The following is a 26,644-nucleotide window of genomic DNA, read 5'->3' as shown; positions in this document are numbered from 1 at the left end:
TGAAAAATGTATCTGTATTGTAATTTATACTGACATCCTTATAATACAGCAGCAGCACAGAAAAGCCTTGGAACAAACCTGAGTAAGTTGCCCTAGGCTCAGCGTTTTCGTTTATTGAATACCAGCATTTGAACTTGGAATAGGCATCTGGGTTACTGTTTGTCTCTTTGATAAGAGGGGGAGCATTAAGAGTGATTGTTTCATTGTGTTCCCTAGACACAATGCGGGAGATAACAAAGTGTACACGGCACACACGATGCTTTGTGCATACCGGTTATCAAGATTAGCTTACAATAATAGATACAAGAGCCTTTTCATCATAAAATTTCATGTCGAAAACTAAAAAAATTGACACTCAAACGTCACATAAATTTTGAAAAATTTTCCCATAGTGTTGAAAGTTCTGACAGCTGAATAGCATTTGAAGGGAGTACATTGCCTAAATATTGGACATGAAATATCCTCTCAACCTACATAAATCACACAATATTTTCTACAACATTTTCATTCTTTGTGTTGATGAACCAGAGAGCTTCAAAAACAAACAGGAGGGTAAATACCCTCCATCATCGCCTCGTTACCCACTGGGTTAGGATTCCTTCTGTCTTTCTCATTGCTGTTTCTCCAAATGGGGGGGGGGAGAGGGCTAGTCCTGTGTTGGAAATCAGGAGGATAGACATAATTGGAAACATTTCCTCAAAATTAGCTTCATATGTTCTCAGATTTTTAGTTGATATGTAAATCATCAAAATTAATGACTGGATAAATGAAATTATAACCCACCCGGGTCACTTATGGATGTGCAATAGCATTGTCATTAGGATGCGACTAATGTCCACCACATAGAACATAATTGTTGAACGCACAGTGTCAGATATCAGGGAAAGAAAGAAAGAAAGAAAGAAAGAAAGAAAGATAGATGTGTTTTGCTAACATTCTCAATTGCATGTAGAAAGCCAGGGTAATTGTAGTCATATAAATTGCTATTTCCTATCTAACCAGAAGCAACAGGGTAGACTACTAACCCTAAACACAGACAGTGCAATAATGACCGCATAGGCCATTGAAAATTAGCGATTTGCAGTTCAACAAACATGATTGGGAAAGGAAATAAAATGGAAACGGCAACAAAATGAAAATTAAAGGAAAAGGGAATCAGACCAGATGTTGCGAATCTGGTTTTCATGCAGAGATGTCTCAGTGCGAGCAACGGCCTCCCAGGCAAGGCTGCTGGGGTAATAACGCTGCATTTGTTCGAGTTGGTTTGATTAGACGGTCTGACAGTGGAGTTTTGCAAGTAAAAGGAGCATAAGCTGCAAAGGTTAACTGTGCTTTCTGCATTTTAAAAGGGGGGAAAATGAAAAGATCTTGAATAAAGATACAGATTTCTTAGCATGCTGTTTTGTCTGAACACACACACACACACACACACACTCACACACACAGCACACACAAAGTTTGTTTTACAACTTTAATAACATTTTAGTTGCTTACCCTTCATTCGAACAGCGGGTTTTTGTTTGTTTCTTTGTTTTTAAATGAGTGTGTATGTGTGGTGAGGGGGAGGTATGTGCACATGCGTTCAGTTTCCCACAGAGACAAAGAAGGCTTCAGATTCCCTGGAGCTGGAGTTATCTATGGTCATGAGCTTCCTAGTGTAGCTGCCATGAACCAAACGAGGTCCTCTGCAAAAGCAGAATGTGCTACTCACCACCAAGCAATCTCTCCAGCTCCTAGCTGCAGGTCTGGATCCCTAGTTGCTTTTGTTCCTAGTTTTATGACATGGCTGCATTTGAGTACCTTAGACTCCAGAGATGTAGAACTGTCTATGGGGACATCTGTAGAATGTGTCTCGACCAAGCCTCTTTATTGTAGGGCCATGGCCAGCGGATCCTGGGCCCAGGAAATCACTACAGTTGTGTGTGTGGCTGCTATATATGTCAACAGTCTCTTTAAAAGTTCTGAAAGCAACAACAACAAAAAAGTATTCTTAAGCATAGATTTCAGAAATAATAAAATTAAATTAACTTTATAGTAATAAAATGAGTCATTTTACATGTTTATGCCTCTTTTTCCTTAGGCCTTTTCTAAATTGAAATAAAATATCTGCATATGATGCCATTAATTATATATTGCACATTGTGAAAAATTATTAGAAAGTACTTAAAGTCAGCAAGGAAGCAGGCAACATGAAAACCATAAATAAACTATCTATAAATCAATGTGTATAAATTTGCATTGCAGCAAAATTCTGAGTTATCAGTGCTGGGTATTGAACCCAAACCTGGCCATGTGAGCCAAGTGTTCTGTCACTGAACTACGCTTCTAGGTCCAGACAAATACCTGTAATAAAAGTTCAGATGTCACATGAATGTCCCTTTACAGTCTCACTATAACCCAGTTCCTGATCCCTGGCAGTAGTCACGTAAATTTGCGGAAACTGTATGTAACTGTGTAAAATATATTGACGATGAATATGTAGAGAGGCCAAGCAGGCTGGCACATATCTATAACCCCGGCTCTCAGTAGATAGCAGCAGGGAGATCAGATGATTGAGGCTAGCCTTGGCTATATAGAGTAAGTCTCTATACTACCCAGGTGATACAGAGATTTTGTGAGAAAAAGTCTCCTATCTCCAAATCAATGTTATCTGGATGGATAGATAGATAGATAGATAGATAGATAGATAGATAGAGATAGATATGATTTTAATTTTAGTTTCCTTGTAATAATTACAAATAAAATATAGAACAGTAGTGTGTCTTATGGGAATGATTGGTTTGATATCTGAGACCAAAATATAGGCGATCCATACATCGTGATGAGAGGATGCTGCGCTCAGTTATGTATAAATTCAGCGGCAGGGAAAGTGGGATTCTCTAAGGTATATTTCCCATAGTAACCTTGCCTTCTATAAAGGGGGCGTGTCCCCTTTCTCATGTGGAGAGAAGCTGTTTTAGACATTAGTCAATAGAATTGATCGGTATATTTAATATTCTTGGGGAAAATAAAATAATACCAGTTATTAGGCAGCTCATTTCTTATCACATTTTCAGTTTTTCCCCCCTCTTTCTTAGGGTTTGTTCTCTGCCATCAATTTCTAGGATGTCATTTAAAATAATTCCCAAATTTACATAACCGTGCTAAAAAGTCTTACTAGGGCCGTAAAGCTATTCTGTATTTTGAATCAAGAAATAATACCCAAATGAATATCATTTCCCCCAAGAGTATCCAAGAACTGAAGACATGTTCAGTACCTTTATCCTGTCACAAACACTGAATGGCATCGCTCTGTTTTTATTTTTATTTTTATTTTTGGAAAATGCAGCAGAATGCTAGAACACCGCTCACCACTGTCTGTTCCTGCTGGCAGTCCTGATGTTCCAGCTGGTAAAACCCTCACAGCTACTGTTTGCTTGTTTGTTTTTGCACTCAGTGTTTTGTTATTAGATGTTAATAGGTTCTGGGTCTATGGGAGAGGAAGCGATGAGACAATAAACATGAAATCAGCACGGATTGAGAATGGCCAAGGTCGCTTGACTGTTTTTCCCTGTTTGTGTTGCAGGGGTAGCAGCAAGTGCAGGAACCCAGTTTTGTGATCTTACTCCCCAAAAGCTCAAAAGTAGGAGTGTTAATTTTCATTGGTTATTTTATTTTTCTGTCGTTATTTTCTAATCCTGGTGACATTTCTAGAATGTGGCTTCAGGTTCCCTCTTCTGTAATGGTTTTTATATAAATCCAACATGTTCATGTTAGGAGAATTCTATCATTGTGAGCTCTGAAATAAAAGTTAACCTCCTAAGCAAGTACAAATTTTATTTCATGCCCAATTAATTTAGCATAAGAGCTTACACTATTTATAATTACATATTGTAATAGTATAATGATGGCTTGTAATTTTTATGTAAAATTTCAAAAATAGTGTGAACATGCTATTTTCTTTATGATGGGGGTGTCATATATCAATCTGTTGCTTTCATTGGTTAAGCAATAAAGAAACTGCTTGGCCCTCATAGGTTAAAACATAGGTGGGAGGAGTAAACAGAACAGAATGCTGGGAGAAAGAAGCTGAGTCAGTGAGTCGCCATGATTCTCCCACTCCAGACAGACGCAGGTTAAGATCTTTCCTGGTAAGCCAGCTTGTGGGCTACACAGATTATAAGAAATGAGCTAGTCCAGGTGCAGGAGTTAGCCGAGAAAAGGCTAGATATAATGGGCCAAGCGGTGTTTAAAAGAATACAGTTTCCGTGTAATTATTTCGGGTAAAGCTAACCATGCGGGCGGCCAGGTGCCCGGGACGCAGCCCCGCTGCTCCTAACACAACACCTTTACATGTTTAGAATATTCATACAAGATGACTATAAAATTATCATATTGCCAAATTCCATGAGACTTTAATGTCTATGGTATGGTTGCAGATGGACAAACCTCTATTTAGAGTTAAAATTGAATACTAAAACTTTATTGAAACTTTAAAGATACTTGTGTGGAATCCCATTTTTCTAACTACAAATTAAATATACCAAACCTATCTATCACAATTGTGATAATGTTTACACAAATATGTAAACATATTATATATCATCATCATCATCACATAAGAGATGAGTAGGGCACAGTCACATGCCTATAATCCCAGCAGTCAGAACTCCATGTTGGGGAAATGGATTCTAGATCAGCCCTGGCTATGTAAACAGTGAGGGAAATAATGAGTCTATTACCCAACAGTCCTGGGAAACAATATGTCTCCAAATGTTTAACCAACGTAGTGTTGTAGAGATATTTGTGGAACTTGAAAGATGAAGGAAGTAGCACCAAACGTTTCTGTGGTATTTGAAACGTTGAAGGAAGTCCAAATTTCTACACTGTTACCTGTACACATTTTCAGGCAATGTGTACTTTTAGATATAGAGGGATAAACAGCTTTGATTTTCTTGCAGTCCTTAAGGCTTAATGCCGTCTAATGTGGCCACGACACTGATTATACACACAGTCTGTGATCACCTTTATATGAGTTCTGGGCACTGAATTGAGGACACTGGGCAGCAAGGCAAAGCTCTTTGTAGACCAAACCATCTTTCTGGTCCCATCCTTATTGATAAAACAGCATCAGTGGAATTTCTAGTTGTCACATATTGAAATTTTACATCCATGTCAGGGTTTACTCTAGAGTGTCCATTCTATGAGTGTGACAAGTCCATGTTGAGATGTGTCCACCACTAGGATATTATACAGATGCTTTTACTCCTTTAAGAATCTCCGGTGCTTAAGTTGTGCATTCCACCAAATAAAAGCCAGTGGTCATTCATTGTCCGCATAGCTTTTCCATTTTCTCACGTCGTGTGGTTGTAATCATACGCTATGTTCCCTTTCCATATGCACTTTGTGAGTGCATTTAAGTTGTTCCTGTAACGACTCTTAGTTGACAATTTGTTTAATCACATTTTGTTTTGTGTTATTCCATTGTCTGGATGTTCCGAAGCTTGGTGATTCACACACTGAAGGGCATCCTCATTGACTCCATCTTGGCAACGATAATACGTCTGTGCAGTGTGAACTTAGGTTTACAATTCGTCAAATAACAAGAAATGTCATTCTTATATTTCACTCTTTTGTACTATACTGAATCTGGTGAAGCACTGGCAAACTCTCTTGCTGTGGTTGCCCCAAACTGTATTTGTTCCAAGAGTGAAGGAAAGTTCCTCTTGTTCCACCTCCTCTCCAGAATTTATTGTTCTCAGAGGCGTGGATCTCAATGCTTTAATAGATGTGTGTACTACGTTCCTTTATTATCACTTGAAGAGATAACATTTTGAGAATATTTGCATTTACTTATTTTGAGGCATGTTTATAGTCTCAGATTAAATGTCTGCTCAGTTCTTTTGCTTGTCATTTGGTTAGTTTTTTGTTGATTATTACTGAATGTTAAGAATTCTTTGTAGGCTACAGACATGGCTCAGTGTGGTTAAGAACATCTCCTGCTCTTCCAGGGGACTAGAGTTACATTCCCAGCACCCACGTGACAGAGCACAGAGGACTTTAATGTTCGTTCCAGGTGATTTGGTGCCCTCTTGTGGCTGTCATTGTCAACTGCAGGAATGAGGTGCAATCTATACTCCCACAGAAAACACTCATACACATAAAACACAATTTCTAAACAAAGAATCATTTGTAAAACTGTGATACTAGTCTTGCCTCTAACAGAAGTCTTGGAAATATATTTTTCCTGTCTTTGTTCCTTAACAGTCCTTTGCCAGAACAGAAAATTTTCATTTTTAGAAGCCCAACTTACTATAAACCCTTTCTTTCTCTAAATTGCTTTTGGTAAACTTGTTTTATCCCAGCAACAGGAAGAAAATTAGAAACTGGAAGACCTGTATATATGTACGTTACTATCAAAGTAGTACATGCATAAGTCTTTGAGAGCCATTAATCACTGAGATTGAATTCTTGCTAAAAAGAAATTTTGACTCTCATTAAATAGAAACAACAGTTATCTTACACAATTGCATTCATTTACTTTTTATTTTATGGCATTTTTGTGGAAAGGGGAAAAACTTGCTGTATTTTTGGTTATTGTTCCTGGAACACTTCTCTGTCTTTGGAATGTTTTAAAATAAACAGATGCAGTTCCAGGTCTATGAGATGAATATCACTTACTCATAATTAAACTCAGCTTCGCTCTCGAGACTCATACATACCAGGTAAGCTGAGCTCACCTTGATCTTCTCAATTTAATAATTCCATTTTATGTTGCTCTTGAAAACAGAAGCCAAAAAGCCTCAATTTCAATTTTTTCTTGCTTTTGTCCTCCTCCTCATTATTATTATTATCGTCATTATCATATAATAATAATAATAATTGCATATTATTATCATTATTAAAATTATTATTTTGTCACAGACTCCTGTTAGGTGGGGCACTATTGGTGCTGTGCTCTTTCTCAGTTTCTGGTCTACAGTTAAGTTCATTTTCCTTCTGCCTTTCTCATTGTTACAGTCAAAGTCCAGATTAACTCATGAGAAATAAAGCTTACTTTTCAGCAAGTCTCATATTTGCAGATAAAATATGCTTACGGTTTCAATCTACTCTATGGACTGTTGATTTATAAGATTGTATTTTGGAGACCAAATAATGACAAACTTATTTTCATTGTACTTATTTTTTTTTCTACATTACTTGAAGCAGTGAAGTTGACCTTTACGTTGTGACTTTTATTAGAGAAAACGAAATAAGTAAAAAAAAAATAATATGGACATTTCTGTAAATGCCTTTTTGAAATCTCATTGTGCTCACTTGCTTCAGTGATGGAAGGTAGAGTTAGCCTGAGACGCCGGCAGGGGACAGAGTGCTCCTGTGTGACAGATCGGTTCCATTTAGCCCAGGTCTGGTTCTTTTCCAGCATCACAGAAATCACCCTTTGCATTCTGGGATGGCCATAACTAATCGATGGGAATTGCCAGTAATTCAGCAATTTCCCAGTCTTAAAAGAATGGCTAGCTACTCTGGAGTCTCAGATCAGCTTCCCTGAGTGTCAGTTTTCAAAACACAATATTCTAGATGTTCTTTGTCTGTAATAACACTCTTTGTGTCCTTGAAATAGCATTTTTTTTGTTTTTGTTTTTTTGTTTTTCGAGACAGGGTTTCTCTGCGTAGCTTTGGTGCCTGTCCTGGAACTCGCTCTGTAGACCAGACTAGCATTGAACTCACAGAGATCCACCTGCCTCTGCCTTCTGAGGGCTGGGATTAAAGTCTTGTGCCACCACCATCCGAATAAATAGCATTTTTAAATCATCAACTTCCTCAGAGGAGATGAACCTGCAGTTGAAAACTAAACCAGCAGAATCTTAGGGAGCTTCTAAGTATCTGTCCCTTCTAAGTACAAATACCTTGTAAGTATTTGTCCTTAGGACCTCAGACAAATATAACCTTAACTTCTCATCAATGAAACTTCGAGGGAAAACACAACTGATACAACTGATTAAAGTAGAGAGGGGAGCTCAGTCCAAATGGATACATTTACAAATTAATCCCTGCACGTAACTCCCAGGGAACATTGCAGAGGAGTGGGAAGAAAGACAGTAGGAAGCAGAGGACCAGGGAGTTTTCTGTGAGATTGTGTCTCCTAGTAATATCAGAGGTATACCCACAACATCTCACCAACTGGATGGCCCGAATGTGAGATGTATAGAGTCAACAACAGACATGCCGAAGTACATGCGGCAGGGGAAAGCCTACGAGACCTCAACATTGTACAAGAAATTATGGGACAGTAAGGAATGCTAAGAGAGGGAGAAGTACTCTTCCCAAGGAAGAGCACATAAATTGATTAATCCACACTAAATGGTTCATCCCTGAAAACAAGCTTATAAAATAACATTATACAGACCAAAATGGTTATATTTAGGAATTAAATATATATGTGTGTGTGTGTGTGCGTGTGTGTGTGCGTGCATGTGTGTGTATCAGTCACACACACATGCACACACACATGTATATATGTCACAATGTATGTATGCATATATATATTTAGGAATGTGTATATGCATGTAGAAGCATATGAGTACTTTTAACTTGCAGTTCTGTGGGAAATAGCATCCTATTCCTGCCCATAATCTTCTTTCATTGTTAAGTATACATTAATAGGAAAATATGACTGCAATTAACTTACATTATGTGATTAACTTACAAAGACACAGATAATCAACATATGTACACAAACACATCTAACAGAAACAGAACAGAGAGGACAAAAACGTTAATATGATTTTATGGGATACTAAGGTCTTTTGTTACAGCTATTTTTGTGTATGTCGATAAATCACACCTTAATTTTCTTGCGTGGGAGTTCATGTGATCAAGCTTGAAGCTAAATCACTAGTTATGAAATTCTTTTTAATTTATTATAAATATCATATGTCTGTTGATAAATGGCTGTTATCCCAGAACTTGGGAAGCTGAATCAGAAGAATGAAAAATTCAGGGCCACCCAGGTCTGAATGGGTGAGATCCTATTTCAAAAAACAAAAATCCAACAACAACAACAACAAAAACAAGAACCAAAAACGATCACTGTTTTTAACTGTTGATATTACATATATTTCCTCATATTGTCACCTCACTTTCCTTTGAGAATATTAATAATAGAACAAATGGTTTTCAGATCCTAATAACTCTCTGTTGTCTTTTGACACTCTAACCCTGTCAGAGTAGACCATTCTCTCTCCTTCTGTGTCTGTGTGTGTGTGTGTGTGTGTGTGTGTGTGTGTGCGTGTGCATGTGTGTTTGTCTGTCCATGAGCATGAGAAGGACAGAACATGTTATTGGATACATTCTTTTTATCATTGTTCACCTTATTTGGGGGTGGGGGCAGGGATTCTCTCACTGAGTGTGCATCTCACTGGTTTGTTTGTTTGTCTAGACTGGCTTCCTAGAAATCCTTGTCCCTTTCCCCAACCATAGGGTTGTGGTTGCATATATAGCCATAGTGCCCAGATACCCTGAGATGAAGTGGGTCTTCATGAGCCCAACTCAGACCCTCCTGAGGTACAGCAGAACTTACCCAGCAGAGCCATCCCCGTATACCTTAAACATTTCTGTTTAAAAAACCAATTTTACATTTTATGGCTGTTACTATTAATAAGTAAAGAAATGGAATTAAAAAACCTCTGTAACCTAACCTCATAATTACTTCTCAGTACCCACAGTACATAGTTGTCTGAAGTAAAAAGTTAAGAATCCTGCAGTCTACTACATTTGTGTGACTAAAACGCACACATACAAGTAACCTGCTCTGTTTGTTTATAGAAAGCCACATTCTGGAGGATGTCAACAAATGCATTATCGCCTTGAGGGACCAGGATGCTGATAACTTAGACCGAGCTGCAGGTGCCATCAGAGGACGAGCTGCAAGAGTAGCTCACATCGTCACAGGGGAAATGGACAGCTATGAACCAGGTGCTTACACCGAAGGCGTGATGAGAAATGTCCACGTCCTTACAAGTACGGGTGAGTCTCTGTCCCCCAGGACAACTACATGGCTCTTCACGTGTGAATCTGTGTAGCAACCCAATACCCACACACAGGATGATGAGCGGTCTCTGTCTGTGTCTCTTGATTACACACATAACATATCACTATACCATCTAATTGGTGCATGGTGTCCTGTCGTTATGCGATTTGAAACTTACCCCAGTGGAAAAAAATTATATATTCATTGAGAAAAAAAATGTCTTTTTAAATGCATGCATTACTCCCAGACCTAAGCCTCTTGTGAGTGTTTATTAATGTTAGAGATGTTTGGAGTTATAATTAGGCCAGCATGGGGTTAAGCATGCAATCGTTTCTAGGCTTTCATTTGGCTATATTATTGGTATCCCTGGGTTTCTTATTATTTAACCATAGCGAGTTTTTCTTATGTATCCAGAGACATGCTGGCTACCCTTACCTTGCAATTCTATGGAAAATAGCTTTCTATTCTTGTCCAAATTCTTTCATTGTTTAAGGAATGTATAATACATGACTGTGTTGGTTGCAGTACTCAAGTTACTATTTTCTGAAATTGGGCAGAGAACGCTTTGAGCCACTCAGTATAATGATATTTTTTCTTTCAAATACTATTGTTAACATTGCTCCAAGAGACCCATGGAAATGTCAGCATCCACATAGATTTCTGAGCAAGGATGGCAGTCAACAATTTTGATAAATCATTATGGCAGAGCTCCTTCCTGTGGACCCCTTTTGTGTAAATATGTGTGTGTGTGTGTGTGTGTGTGTGTGTGTACATATATATTCAATTGCCTCTTGACAATAGAGTGATGGTGTTTCTGAGAATCCTGCAGATTCATAATAAATCATCCTTTCTTAAGAGATATGTAGGGCATGTTAACTTTGAAATGTTTTCATATTATTTGTGAAAAGAGAGGAATGGGCAAAACTTTATTTTTTTTTCCTTTTTTGTGTTTAGATATTTTGTTCATGTGTATCTGTGCCTCCCCCGCCTCCTCTGCCCAAGAAAAAAACAGAAGAGGGCATTAGATCCCTTTTGAAGACAGTGTAATGTTGAGAATTGAACTTAGGTCCTCTGCGAGAACAGCCAATGCTCCTAACTGTTGAACCATCTCTCCATCCCTGATGGATAATCTTTTTAAAAAAGAAACAAAACAATAGCAGCAACAATAGAAAAACACTTCTTTCATTTTAAATTTTGAGACTCTTTCTGGAGGTGATTTAAGGGAAATATATCGATCATTGATAACTTTCTTATTATCTCTTTAAACATATTTCTAAAATAATGAAATGTTCTGAGTAAAAGCGGTAATGGCACGCATATAGTCCTTGTCATTAAACTGATATTTCCACACCCACTCCTCAAAGATATTAGTGTAACGAATCAACACATAGTCAGTTATGGTGGTACATTCTTGCAATCCCAGTTCTAAAACTAGGCAGGCATGGCTCCTGGAGCAGAGTATTATCATGAATCCAAGACCAACCTGTGCTGTAGTTTGAGACCCTATTTCAAAAAAAAAAAAAAAAAAAAGGACTGAGAACATATCAGTTCCTCTTTCCATTGTGTGGAAATATGTGTACTTGCTTTGGGAGTTGGTTGTGTTACAGTCATTTAATATCATGTTCTATTCCAGGATCATGTGATCTTTTATTGGTTCAAACCAATTACTTGCTGTCTGTGTCCATGTTATGGGAGTAAGTGTTTATTCTAAGGCTTTTGGAGTAACCATGGCCCAGGAATATAGGTTTAGCTCACCCCAAATACCATGCTCCAATGTGAAATCAGTTTCATGAAATTTTATAGTTTTTGTAGAACAAACAATGTCATAAATCAAGGCAAGTTTAGAATACGTTGGCGGGTTCATTAGAAAAAGGCAGTTACAGTAAGATGGGGGAAGCTTTCCTATAGGCCCAAGATACTATCTGATAATATTCTTAGCTTTGGAGATGGTGGAAGCTAGAACTTAGTAAATAATGAGTTCTATTTTCTACCTTCCAAAAATGACATTTTTAATTATAAGGGAAAATACATGAAGCATTTTCTCTTTATCCATGTGAAAATTTCCTGTGGGGTGGAGTAGCTAAAGTCAACCAGGGATGCTGAACCTTGCTTGTATCTCAGTTTTATGACTGTATTAGGCGAGCCTCACCTGCAGACTCTGTGGCCATAACATCTATATGAGGTGCCAAGTCTGCAGTTTTGTACTCCATAGGCATAGAACACATAGGCCAGATCCATGGGGTGAAGTGGGAGTGAATTCCTACAGTGTTCAAAACCCTTGGCAGTCATTCTACATCAGAAGAAGTAGCAAAATTATTCAGACATTGAAATACACTCTTGTTGATGCATCTCTGATTATTAATGACTGATTATTAATTATTATTATTATTATTATAATCAAATAGCCAACCAACAGGGCAAAAATTTCACAGTCAAAGCAGCTAACAAAACCCCAAACCCTTTCCTCTATTTATTTCTAAGATAACGTTAATGAAAATATCTCTTTCAAATTATGTCTTACATCCCAAATGTGAGATGTATAGACTATTTTGGGGATATTCTGTAAAAAGTGACTCTTATTATAAAATACACAATTTATGGTTCCTAATTAGTCATTTTGCTCTTTCAGACAAGCTTTAGGTGTATCCTTGAAGTATGCTTCTGTTGTCTTCTTTGCAAAAATAAGTTCCATTTAAACTCCAAAGAGCCTTCCTTTAAATTTATCAAAAGCAGGCCTCACGAAAGGGAATTCAGAGCAATGAATTAAATGAAAAGCCTAATTAGATCAGTTTGATTGGAACCAAAGCTGAAGACTGTGTGCTTTCTCTCTCCCATGGAGAGATTGTCTGTGAAAAATATTTCCAACTCCTCTGTCCTCCACCATTGACTGATGGAGAAATGTTCATCATTGTTCACCCTTGGGTCATATCTTGGGCTTATCTTTAAAATACTTATCAAATTACATAATTGGAAATGTCATGTTTTGTGTTGTGATGACTTAGTCGCTCACATTTTAGCAAAAGAATATTAATGGGGCCTATTTTTCTTTTTGTTTCATTTTTCTTTTAGTTAGTTCTCAGGGTTTAGCCCAACTATCTCAAAATAACTTAATGGAGATCCCCTGTGAACTGTTTTTTTTTTATTCCCGAGAACCCCTAGTGTTTAGGAAATTTGTCTTAAGTATCCTCATGAATGATGAAGCCTATGCTGTCTTGTCCCAGTCACCAAGAGAGTTCATGGAACATGGTGTCCTGTTTTTGATCATACTTTGTGACTTATTAACAGATTTTCTGGATTTTCTGACCTTCTAAGTTCTTCTTCTCATTAGGATATGTGGTTTCCCTGCTGCAGTTGAGAAATTTGCATTCCCCCCACCTGCTAGCTCTAAGTGCAGTCCTAATGAAGAACTACTTTGTCAACAGAGTCACAGCATTCTAGTCTTCAATGCAATTCTTCATACTTCCCCAATTCTACCCAAACACTGACTCCCTGCACCTGTTGGGAATCCCTTCACCTGTTGGGAATCCCTTCACCTGTTGGGAATCCCTTCACCTGTTGGGAATCCCTTCACCTGTTGGGAATCCCTTCACCTGTTGGGAGTGCATGGGATTAGTTTGTTGTTGCTGTTTGAGACAGGGTCTCTCCATGTAGTTCTGGCTGCCAGAGAGCTGGATGTGTAGACCAGGCTGGCTTTGAACTCACAGAGATCCTCCTGCCTCTGCCTCCCGATTGCTGGGATTAAAGACATGAGCTACCACCTCTGGCCTGGATTTGTTTTGTTTTATTTGTTTTTGTTTTTTCTTTTTTATTACTGACTTGAAAGACTGCAGCATAGAGGCTAGAAGTTATACTCTTAATACCAACTTTAGTTCTTCCCTACGATTTTAGGGAGAGGCCAACTGCAGGAGTGAACTGGGAGAGTATATTTTCCTGTGGCTATTGGCGGTATCAAAGTCAGGAATCAGCAGGTCCAAAAGCATCTGTTGTTGCAGACCATCAAACACTACCTAGTTTCACTGTCAGCCAGAAATAGAGATAAACACAGAGAAGACACATAAATGATCCTGAACGAGACATCCTGATTGCCCGTGCTGTTGGAAACTGGTATTTATTGGAAATAATAGTTCATTTATTCAGTGACTGATGAGTCCCAGACTGCAGATATAGCCCCCGAGGGTAGAGTCTGTGCCTATCAAGTGCAAATCCCTGGGTTTAGTCTCAGCACCATGTAAACAAGGCATGCTGGTGAACACCTGTAATCTCAACAGCTGGAAGGTGGAGGCTGGAGACCAATAGGGTTAGAAGCCTACAGTAACTTCTAACCCTTGCCCATGAGACTCCATAAAAATTAAAACAAAAATAAAAGAAGGGGAGAAGAAAAATGCTTGCCTGGGAGCCCTTTCTTCTTAGAGCCCTGGGGAATTAGACTGTTATATGCATACCTAAAAGCAACTGAGTCACTGAAAAGGCTATTTGAGGCCACTTGTGAGAAATTCTATTGTGTTTCTTCTCCATACCAATTTAAATCGCAGATATAATTGATTAAACTGACTATTAATTTAATAGAATGGACTGTATTTGTAAGCTAGACTCAAACAGTCTGCATTCTGTATGTTGCATTCTTTGCCCAACAGTCCCAATAAGCAATTACACAAAAATGCCAAAGGATTTGGTCCAAGGGTCTTGGCTCTCTGCAGCATTTGAAAATTAATATTCTACACTCTAGGTGTGTCTGAAAGAAATTTCCTCTGCTCAGTAGAGTGAAGCAATATAATTTTCACCGCAGAGACAGGTGGAGCTTCTTGGTGTCTTCTCCTTTGTTGTTCTTAAACCCCTGTCCCTAACCATGTCACTTTCTCCTCCATTTCCTCATACCGTTGGTCTGCTTTGTTTAATTCATTTTGTTCAGATTTACTCAATGTATTTTCTATGACTTATTACCAGAGACACACCCTGCATGATCTCTCTTGATCTTACCTTCCCAGTCATTTGGATGCACTAATGCTGTTTCCATCTTTAGGTCTGGCCCATGTCCTTCCTCTCATTTTAGAATATCCCTACCTCTTTTTGACATGTCAAATTATATTCACCATTCAAGAAACTGCTTGTAGTCTCAGCTTCTAGAAATCCTTTTATTTGTTCCAGCAACAGTAATTTCTTTCAGTTCAATGCAATATGACTTTTGAAAGGTATGTCTCTACGTAACCATAGTCCAGACAGCCATATGCTCTCTGCAAACCCTCCAGAAATGATTTTCCTGCCATAGGCACAAGACTAATAGAGATCCCTATTCATTTCTTTGCATTATCTCTTCAAACACTGTGTATCACATATTATGTTAAAAATAAATCACTAATAAAACCTGATGCTTTTTGAAAACCACAACTTTTAAAAGTTAATGAACTGAAAAGACTCATTTATTCCATGCTGCCCTTGAACTCACAGTTCTGTCTCCACTTCTCAGATTCTGGGAATTCAAGCACAGGACACCACATCTTGTTGGCTACTATGATTTGTCTAATTCTGTTCTAGCAGTTGGAATGCTATCTCTTGTCTACTGTCATCTATATTCACCTTTTAACACTGACTCAAAGGTTACCACCCTTGCTAAAGTACTCTGAACTCCCTTTCAGTGACAGTTAATTACTCTGTCCCAGAATGTGTTTGTATTTAGTGGAGGTCTATATCCCTTTATCTATGGCAATAACACCCATTTACAAGCAACTTTCTCTTGATAGGCTGGTTCATTCTTAAAGGCAGGCACCTGAGTTCATTTATGTGTTTCTCTCTCTCTAGGGAATTCTCTACATATTTGATTACCAAGTCCTTCTCTAGCATTTAAATTTACATTTATTAGAAAATTACATTGTGATGTAGCAAAATCTAATTAATAAGATGTCATCTCTATTCAGAAAAACAGAAGCAGTGGGCTCTGCCAAAGGCCAGGGCAGAGGAGAGATTAAGAAAGCCATTCATTACTGTCCAGAGTTAGACATTAACCACTTCCAGAAAGCTCAGGTCAGCCTTTTAAAAGGTTCCTCAGTGAGCTGTTGAACAAGAGATCATGACTTTTATGTATTTAATTACTTACAAGGGCCATCACTGAAACATCTGTTGAAAGATTTCCCCTGAACTCGATTTCAACAAAACTTCAGCAAAATTGTGAGTGACAGAAGTCTGGATTTCAAACTCAAAGACCATCATTGCCATCCTTTCTTAACAGGCTGATACAGCTTCTGAGTAGTCAGTCATAAATACTTCCTGAAAAACTGGAGTACAGAAGAGAACTATATTTCAACACCCCTCTAGCTAATACACACCATTATGTTCTACTACTGTTGGAAGGTGGCTCTGGGCTAGACCTCTATCTACTGAGAAATCCAGCAATTATGTTTCCTCATAAGAGAATTATAGTAAAATATTTCATGAAATAGCATACTGTGTACATTTTTAATGATGTAGACTGCATCTATCAGAAGTTCTTTCCTTTCATTTCATCTTGAAAACCAGATTCAGGAAATTTATAAGATAATTTCCTTCTGTTGTTTCAAAGCATATTTTACGTATTAGTAGCCTTTAGCTGGAAAGAAAATTATTTTTTTTCTTTTTAAAGAGGTTTTTATATATAATATAGGAAAGTGTATTTGTATATTTATTGATGTGCACTGGTAAAGTGTTTAATATAATCATCTGTAAAACTAAATTTGAGGCTCAAGGTCACTGAGGTCAACAAAAAAACTGACTTAGTGTGTCTGCAGGATCTCTCCATCCTTTGGTGTCAGAAAGACCATTACTTGTTCCCAGTATGTAAGACAGAGTGAGTTTCTTTTGCTGCTAAATGGTTGGCAACAAAATCCAAACTTAATTGTCAAGGTCCATAGCCTTTCCTTCCTCAAAATGCCTTCCCTGTCACTCTGAAACGTGCAGTCCTGAAGGTTGCTCAATAGTTAATAAAATTATATCACCAAGTTTCCTGATGAGAGTGATATTAGTAAATGAAAACAAAACAAAAACAATCAAAACTGAAAAGTTTTTTATTGCATATACTTGTGTGTGTATGGGGGAGTCGTCTAGGGGTGTTAATGTACCTTAGTGCATGTGTGGAGGTCAAAGGACAATGTGGCTCTTCCCTTCCAGTATGTGAGATCCTGGTATGTAGCCCCAGCTCTTGGGGTTTATTTGTAAGCCCTGTATCCCCTGAACTATCTCAACTGGCTGGGAGTGAGCATTTACTAAAAGGGTGAATAGCATATGTAGCTTTTTCCCAAGTGGGGGAGGCTGTATTCACGCTGCCAGACTTCATAGAGAGGAAAGCACATGACGTGAGAGGTGAAGGCTGCAAAGAGAAAGGTTTATCAGCAGGCCAGGGATTGGAAGGGTCAACATCATTGCTGAGCTTCGTTAACAGGTGAAAATATTTTACTCAGTAAAGTCCACATTAAAGTCATGAGTTGGTGAATTAAAGATGATTTTCCTACCTTGTCAAGAACTATAGACGTGGTTGATATCTCAAGGAGGCCAGTAGATCATGGGGACATTTTTGGATGGAGCAGGGAAGGCATCTAAATGGTAGCTATGTAGTACTAGGTGCCTTGCTAAGAGTGGAACAAGCACACATCACTAAGGTATTTTTAACTGAGCTAGGGAAGAGAGAAATAACCACAAAAAGCAAAAGAAATTTTTCTGGGAACCTTTCCTATCATATTCAATACTAATATCTGTTGACATACATTCTTACTTCAAACTAAAATATTTGAGCTGGGTGGATGGCTCAAAGGTAAAAGCACTTGCTGACTACCTGAGTTCAGATTGCAGCATTCACATAGGATGGTTCACAATTGTCTGCAAATCCAGCCCCAGGAGATCCAACACCCTTTTCTGGCCTCTGAGGGCACTGTATTCACAACTATACAAATTGGCACACAGCACAGTCACGTACACATGACTAAAAACAATGGAAGTAAACCTTTAAAGTTAATTAAATTTGGAGATTCAATAGATGACTTTGCTATCAGGAGTACTTTCCGGTCTTGCAGTGGAATTAGAATCAGTTTCTAGCGCCCATATGATAACTAACAAACATCTGTAACTTCAATTCAAGAGGTACCAATGCCATTTAATGGCGTCTGTGGGCAGTATACACACATGATACACAGATACTCATGCAGGAAAACAGCCATACATATAGAATAGAAATAAATAAATAATCAAATATTCTAGTTCATGCAAATCTACAGCTTCCGTTTTCAACAATTCCGGTAGAAAGTGTTACAGTTTCGCAATCCTAATGCTAGCAGGGGATTTCTTCTCCTAAAATGTATTAGTGACCCAGTGGTATACTGAGAGATGCCGTTCATTCTGCTGATCACCCACTGTTTAATTTTACTGTCTGCCAAAATCTGTAACAGTTAAAGTTAAGTGAACAATTTATGTTTTAAAATTTCTCTGCTTATATAGAGGCTTTTTAAAGGTACCATTTATTATAAACACTACAGGCAGTATTTTTAAAAGAGTCCAGCTATTCTAAAGTCTAATTTTATTCTTGTTTTTTTTATCGATCTAGGCAAGGTTATGCACTTGTCTTTACCACCTGTCTCAAAATTTCTGCATAGCCTGCACAAAGAATTAAGAGTATTAATTTTGAAAATAACCCCCCTTTGAATGCCAAACAGTGAATTGAAATATTGTTCCCTTCCTTCCATCTCTTTTTTTTCTGATTTATTCATTCTTCTATTACCAGTTGCTGCTATTGTAAACCTGTAAATATTTCAGTTTTATTGTTATTTTTATATTTAGCGTCTCTTAACAGGTAAAGTTAAGAAAATTTGAATCCAGACATAAAATTTGTTAGTTTGTTTTTGTTTCCTTTCCTGTTTAATAGAAGTGCTAAAGCTGGGCGTGATCGCATACACCTTTAATTCCAACACTTGGGAAATCTCAAAAGGTGGATCTCTGTGAGTCTATGGCTAGCCTGGTCTACATAATGAATTTTATGATAGTCAGGGATACTTACAAAACCTCTGTCTTCAAATATAATAAATAAATGGAACACAAAACAACAAAAAAGTCAATGAGGCAGACTAACTATACATTGATTCCCTATCCTTGTCTAATATCTTTTGAAAATAACATTTAAAATAAACCCATAAATGCGAGTGCAAGGGTAGAGAATCAGGAGAGAAATCCCATCCACAAGAAAAGGTCAGAGAGTCTCAGCTCTTACACTACCCATTCAATCTTGTGTCTTCTTTTCTGTGTTTAACTCATTTCTGCAACCCATGTCTCACTGAACATGTGACCTTGCACTCGAAGCAAGATCAATGCTCAGGGGCTACAAACTTAAAATAAAACTAACTTTCTCTCTCTCCCTCTCCCTCTCCCTCTTCCCTCTCTCTCCTAGAAACTATTGATTGGCAACAGCTCTTCAGGTCCACATTCCGGAGTCTTGGAAACCTAGTCAAAGTCTCAGCATGTTCCATGACTATCCTCTTCCCATTCTTCATAGATTCTATTCTTTAACTGCTCTCCCATGACTGAAAGGGCAAACAGACTCCCATAATCCTGCAATTCTCTTTTATTCTATTACTTAATCCCATTGAGAAGGCTCTAACTTTTAATTGTTTTAATGCAATTACATTGGTAATTGGATTTCAAATTAGAAACTGAGTTGGCTAAGACAGACTGACCATAACACAGATATAACTTAGAATCACTGGGATGTATTAACTTTTTAGAGGGATATCCAACTTCTGATACCATAGTGGCTAAATTTTTATTTCATTATGAATAATAGGTATTAATCTCAATAATGAGTGGACAAATCTTTTCATCCGTATTTCCTAGTCATTTGTGATCTCTCCACAAAGTACAACGTCACTACTCTCTAGCCTTCAAAACTCTGTATTTCCACTCAGTGTATCAGCTCATTATTAGTTAGAATAGCAATTTTTGGTTTTTCATAATCTCTGAGGCCTAGTAATCAAATCTGGAAACAACTTAACTGTGTTCATATAATTGAGAGTCTCTCATGAGGTTTCTAGAATGTTATTGTCTGTAGTAGTCAACCAATCTCGACCTGAGAAATGTGGACATCTCTAAGCTAATCCTCTCCAGTTCCTCGTTATTCAGAGACCCCCAGGTACCGCCTCTGTAGTATCACAACACGATATTCTGACTTTCTCAGAATGAGTGATTAAAATGAAATCAAAGAATGAGAGTAAAAGAAAATGACTGAGATGAAATCTTCGAGAGTGTTATACTCTTATCTTTGTTATTCAACATTTGAGAAATGAATAGCTAGAGTCAAAGATTACTTAAAGAAGGGCATTACACAGAGCATGTCTATCAAGAGACAGAGATAGGCCATCATATAGAGTGACTGTCCACCACACCGTCCTAATGGGTTATGTTCAGTGTGGTCCCATGTTACTGAGTGGATAATTGTTCCTGAGTGAATGACAGTTAACCCATCCTCTACTCTGTCCTAACATCTAAAATTGCAAGTAGCACCAAAGATTTGACATGACACAGACATTCTATGCACATTCATTAAATGGATAAAAAGATACTAAAATACCTAGTGATCCTCAATAAATTTCATTGAGTGGCAATGGGGGATACTATGGAAAAAGAATTCTTGTCCACTTGGTGTTCTCTATGAGTCATTCAGACTGAATAGATTAATAACCATACAGACATAGGGACCATTCACACATTACTCCCAATATTGTGTTTTGTGCATGGTCATGTAGAAAGCATCAAATAATGAAAACCAAAGGTTTAGACACGGGTCTGTCATTAAATAATTGTGAAACATCCCTTAACCTGCACAGACTTCACATGCTCCCAAATCCTGAAATGATCAATAAGAGGGAAGTTCTACCCTGTCTGTGACATCACTTTTATTCTCTTTCAACCATTCTTCTCTGAGCCATCTGTCCACATTCTAAACATCACAGTGAAAGATCAGCTACCTCCAAAGAATGTAGCTATTCAGCAACAAAACAAGAAAATCTTCAAACTTGAACAAGAATGTATTGCTGTTTTTGTGTTTCTGTAGGTCTGACAAAGCAAAGCATTGTTCCTCTTGGAGAACCAGGTTGTGTTGTGCACATTTTAAATGTTTGTTGTGGTTACAACTACTCCAAGGTCACAAATTGTTTTCAAAACACAAAACTAGTAAAACAATGATTCAGGGTTTTCAAAAAGAATGAAAAACACACCAAGAATTAGTAACTGAGTTTTCTTTGTTTTAGGGCCAAATAATATTTGTGGAGCTTACTATTAAAGGGGAAAGTGGAATTTCAGTTCCAATAAGAGTCTATAATTTGACTGTAAGCAATTTATTTAACCAGTGTCTACTATCAAACAATGTTTGTTGTAGGAAGTCTTAAAGCCAGTGGTTTCACGCCCATTGGGGCGTGGCCTCTTATAGGATATATGCTGATACAAAGCGCTCAGCTGGCCTCTTTTCCAGCCGCTCTTTCTGGTTGCTAGATTTGGTTTCTGATCTCCATTCAAGCAGAGGATTCTGATTTGTGAGTTTACCCCTAAATAAATAACCATCTAATTCTCAATTCTGAGCTAGTATGGGATTTCTTTTAAGCATCCTTCTACAAATGGCAATAAAATGTATCTCTTGGTGGGTTTGTAATAGTTTCTATGGAAGCCTGCGTATAGTCCCCTTGACATTATGCCACATAGTTTTACACGTGTAAATATCATCTATTACCTTATTGTTGAAGTGTCATTAGATAGGAATTTAGTCACACGGCTAGCTGCTTTCGCGTGCTATTCCCCTGGCTTTGGTAGAGAGATACCAAGGGACTATAATGAGGCTGACCTGACTGTGGTAAGCAGATAGCCGTGGATTCTCATGTCGATAACCTGTCTGTAACAGAGGCATGCCAGTGTGATTAATAAAGCAAATTCATCTTGAGATTTGTGCTCTTGATCTGAGAAATATTTATCTTCAATCCTATTTCAGGTCATAGAAATGATTTTCACTTTTTCATGACCCAGTATCTTAGTTCTAACAACTATAACACAGAAACTCCATAGACTGCTGTGACAAGAGCCACCAAAAATATATATATTTCAGTTTGGATGTTGAAAGTCTAAGGTCAGGGTACCAGCAAGACTGGACTCAGATAAAGATCTTCTTTTTTAATTTTAAGATATACTTGTATCTATGTGCATGTGTGTGTTCATGTTTGGTGGGGTGTTAGCTGCTTGTGTACAGTGTCTACAGAACTCAGAAGGCGTCTGCTTGTGACTGGAGTTAGAGACAGCTGTGAGCCACATGATGTGGCTGCTAAGGACCAAACATAGATTCTCTCTAGGAGCAGCAAATGTTCTTAATTGGTGAACTGTGTCGCCAGCCCAAGGCTCTTCTTTCTTAAGTGCCTGCATAGAGAGGCAGCTACCGTGTTTACCATGGCCAGAAGCAAGAAAAGGGATGTAAGTGTTCCCTCATGTGTCTTAAAAGGATTCCAATCCCAACCTGAGAACTCCCTTCCCACAAAGGTTGTGTCTCCAAATGTGAGCACTTCAGGGATTAGAGGTTGAACACATGCATTTTCAAAACACATTTTGAGGAGAAGGGATTTTTAAAAATTCAAATTACATGCTCCACAAAATATAAAAATACTTCTTGACTTTTAGACTCTTAGTTTCATTTTTTAAATGTATCACTATTATGTATGCTTAGGGAATACAGTTATAGGCGAAACTATATTTTGCACTACAATAATGGTAAAATAATGCCACAATCCACTGGCATTTGTGGTCAACCATTCCTTTCCTTTCAGAAATCATAACACTTTGAGCGGACCACAGCAAATGAGATTACTTTGCTGTTGTTTTAAGCACAGATGATTGTCCAATACTTAAACATGAAAAGCAAATCAAGAGTATAGCTGTGTGTTAAATTTGCTTATTTTTCAAAAAAAAGTAAACATTTGTCATTTCTCTTAGAGAAAAACTTACTGCGGGTTATTCGTAAAAACTTTAGCTTTATCAAATAGATTTCCTTTTTTTGGATTCTTTTTGTGCCACTGTAATATTTCTTTGCAAATGCTTATTTAGTAAACGAGTGGTTTTTAGTTTAGCTTGTTTGTTTGTTTGTTTTTGTAGTGTGTGTACACATGTATGAAGGCTCCATGCTTCATGTTACCACACAAGACTCAAAGCATAATATAGGCCAATAAAATCCACTCCAAACTACGCGTGGTCAGAGCACTCACTGTGCAGGACAGAAAGACAAGCAGTCCAAGGCCATGCTTGACAAGTGATGCAACTGAGGCCAGCCTGGGCCTCCATCACTGCCTCCTGTCTGTCACGCTCATCCCCAAAGAGACTGTCAAATGCTCTCTCCCAAATGCATTGTTATCCCCTTGCTTTTCTAGGGTCGGAATATAACTCAGGATTAAGTGTGCTTTACCTGTTCATTTCAGTCAAACCTTGTCTGGGGTTGACTGACTGTGAGCTCAGCTTTGGCTAGGTGTTGAGGAGCAGAGCGCGGTGCAGGTCTGCCTAAGCTTAACTGTATCGGAGGGGCTCTTAAGCGGCAGCCTCATTTTCTGAAAGCAGAAATATACTGAGGAACAAATGAACATGCAGGGAGCCTGTTTAGAGACTAATGGAAATAATTTATACAAACTTGGTTTTGCCATTGAATATCAAAGAGACAAAATTTGAAGTGCCTAGAATATTTTTTATTAAAGTGCCTTAATATTGGAGCTCGATATTTGACTTGGCATTTAAGAATACTGTCTGCTCTTCTAGAGGACCCAAGCCTGATATTCTCTTCCTTTTTCTCTCCCACTCTCTATCTCATTCTTATTATTATTTATGATTTAAAATAATTTTTAAATTTAAATATATTTTGGGCATATTCTTTCCCTCCCCTAAGGCTTTTCAAATCCTCTCCCCCTCCCTACCAACCCAACTTTACATTCTTTCTCAAAAAACAAAAATGCAATACAACAAAATTAAAATATTAAAATAAAATCACCCCCCAAAATAGACCAACAAATTATAGCCAAATAAAAGTACACACACACACTCAAAAATTATGTCTGTTCACTACAACTACTCTGAACACGAATACCTGGCAAGGAGAAAATTAAGAAAGAGAAAAACTTTATTTTTTGTCCTATTTTCCAGTGCTAAATAGGGAACTAGGTTGTATTTCACATGATGAGAAAAACATAACATCAGACAGAAAAGGCAGGATTGTAGCAGAAGAGACTGACTTTTAAGTCAAATCCAGCCAGGGAACAGAGAGTGATGAATCCTTGAACTCAACCACATTTCTCTCTCTCTCTCTCTCTCTCTCTCTCTTTCTCTCTGTTTGTGTGTATCTATATATGTATGTATCTATTTATCATCTATCTATCTATGTATTATCTATCTATCTATCTATCTATCTATCTATCTATCCATCCATTGAATGATCAGAAAATCCACTCTGCAATGGTATCACCCACACTGAGAGTGGGCCTTGCCACCACATTTGTTCTAATTGAGAATTCATCCCCAAAGTAATTCCGATCCTGTAAAATGATATAAACCATCACACTGCCCAACTGTCCTGCTGATGACAACCAGATCCTGGCACCGTGCAAAGCCATCAATGGCACATGGTGGAATTCAGAAAATTTATCCTGAGATTTTTGCTTCTCCAATACATTCTGGCTTAGTTTCCCGAGCAACCTGAATACGGAAAGTCTGAATCAAACCTAGACAGTAGAGCTCTAGGAAAATCCTCATAGTATGCCAGAGGATAGACATGTGACGTTAGTAATAAGGACTTTAACTGCTTTAATTTCTGATCCCCCTGGGGAGCTAATACAGGCCTGTAGTTTCAGTGGCATGAGTACCCTAGTTGATTGCACGCTGGCAAAAAAAAGAGTAAATGCCAATTACTAATACATAGAATGATAGGGGAGGTCTCTGAGGCTGTAGCCCAGTTGGTGGAGCCCTTACACAGCATGTGACGATTGTTGTATTCGACGTCCCACTTTGTAAACTTGCTGTGGTAGCTCATAGAGCTACCACCCTAGCACTTGTGAGGTAAGGGCTCAGAAGTTCAAGTTCATCAGTAGGTGCAAAAATGTTTGGGATTCCTAAACTGCATGAGAGGCTGTCTCTCTTACACAACCATACACACAGGTACACACATATACACACATGTATACACACGCACACATGCATGTACACATACATACACACAACCAAACATATACACACACACCACAAATAAATAAATAAAAAGATTGTCACTGCAGAAGATGTTTAAAGGAAGATAGAAACTCTATCTCTGTGATAGAACAGTTGCCTAGTGGGCATAAACCTCTATTTGATCCTGGCACTAAAAGACAGAGAATAAAAGAATATTAATATAATACTGAACACACTACACACTATGGACATAAATTTAATGAACTGAGTTAATTCCTTGATTAACACTGATGTTCAAATGCTGTGTAACAGATAATAATAAGTGTCATGGAGAAATTCAAATTATTGCACACTATTAATGGGAAGGTAATTTAGTTCAGATACTTTGGAGAACACAGGCAATTCTCTAACACTGCCATATCAGAATCGCACGATTCAGCAACTTCACCTCTACATTAGAGAAATGAAAGCATATGTCACACAGAAACACGAACATGAATGCTCTCAGCAGCTTTACTAAGATAGCACTAAGCACAACTTCTCCCTTGGGAGAAAGGACAGTTTAACGTTTGAAAATCACTTACTCATGACTCATCCTGTGAACTCTGAAAGGAAGAAGACAAAAAGATAATATCAAAAATTGAAGAAAATGTGTTGGACAAAGTTCAAATCTTATTCATACCAAGTCTAGATAAGATATAGAACTACATACATGCCCCAGAATTGATAAAAAGATATCAGCAATAAATAAACAAATAAACAACATAAAATATACTAATAAGTAAATAAGCTTTAAAAATAAGTAAGACAATAACAATCTCTACATCTTATCCCATACTAAGTAATCAAGAGAATTAAAGCTTCCTTCTAAAATGAGAAACAAAAAGAAAGCATGCTTCATTGTTCCTATTGACAGCATATTAAACAGTTCATCCATACAATAATGCAAAGAAAAGTCAGAGTCTAATGGACTAAAAAAGACAGAGTAAAACTTTTATTTGCGGAGGACATGATTATGGGTTGCAAATGTGAAATGCGTTTCTGTGTAGCAGCAGTGAACAACCAGGATTATAAAAGAATACCAATCGCTCCAAGAAATGAAATATTATGGCATAATATTTTTTAAACATTTCAATGATTTTAATTATATTATAAAATTGAATTTTCGTATCTTCTACATAGAAGACTATGAGACAAAAGCTTTGTCTTTTAAACATGTCACTTGATAACTCTTTCCCATTTTTTAAACTTTTATTGAGCTCTACATTTTTCTACTTTCCATGTAGATTAGATCTATGTAAGTCTCTCTTAGTGTCCTCATTGTTGTCTAGGTTCACAGGGATTGTGATTTGTAGGCTGGTTTTCTTTGCTTTATGTTAAAAAAAACACTTATGAGTTAATATATATGATAATTGTCTGAGTCTGAGTTACGTCACTCAAAATGATGTT

At 37.6% G+C, this 26,644-nt stretch overlaps 1 protein-coding gene across 1 annotated transcript in view; it reads left to right on the top strand.

The window, feature by feature from the left end:
- Ctnna3 (catenin alpha 3) overlaps positions 1–26,644 on the top strand; it is a 1,347,523-nt gene that overhangs the window by 1,010,347 nt on the left and 310,532 nt on the right. The window contains exon 12 of the mRNA XM_041655198.1: positions 9,808–10,008. Within this exon, the coding sequence (XP_041511132.1) occupies positions 9,808–10,008 (201 nt within the window). The remainder of the gene's footprint in view (positions 1–9,807; positions 10,009–26,644) is intronic.

Source organism: Microtus oregoni, unplaced genomic scaffold, assembly GCF_018167655.1.
Source record: "Microtus oregoni isolate MIOR12 unplaced genomic scaffold, Mior012 000007F_ref0000211, whole genome shotgun sequence".
NCBI classification, from domain to species: Eukaryota; Metazoa; Chordata; class Mammalia; order Rodentia; family Cricetidae; genus Microtus; species Microtus oregoni.
This window is presented reverse-complemented; position numbering and strand designations above follow the sequence as displayed.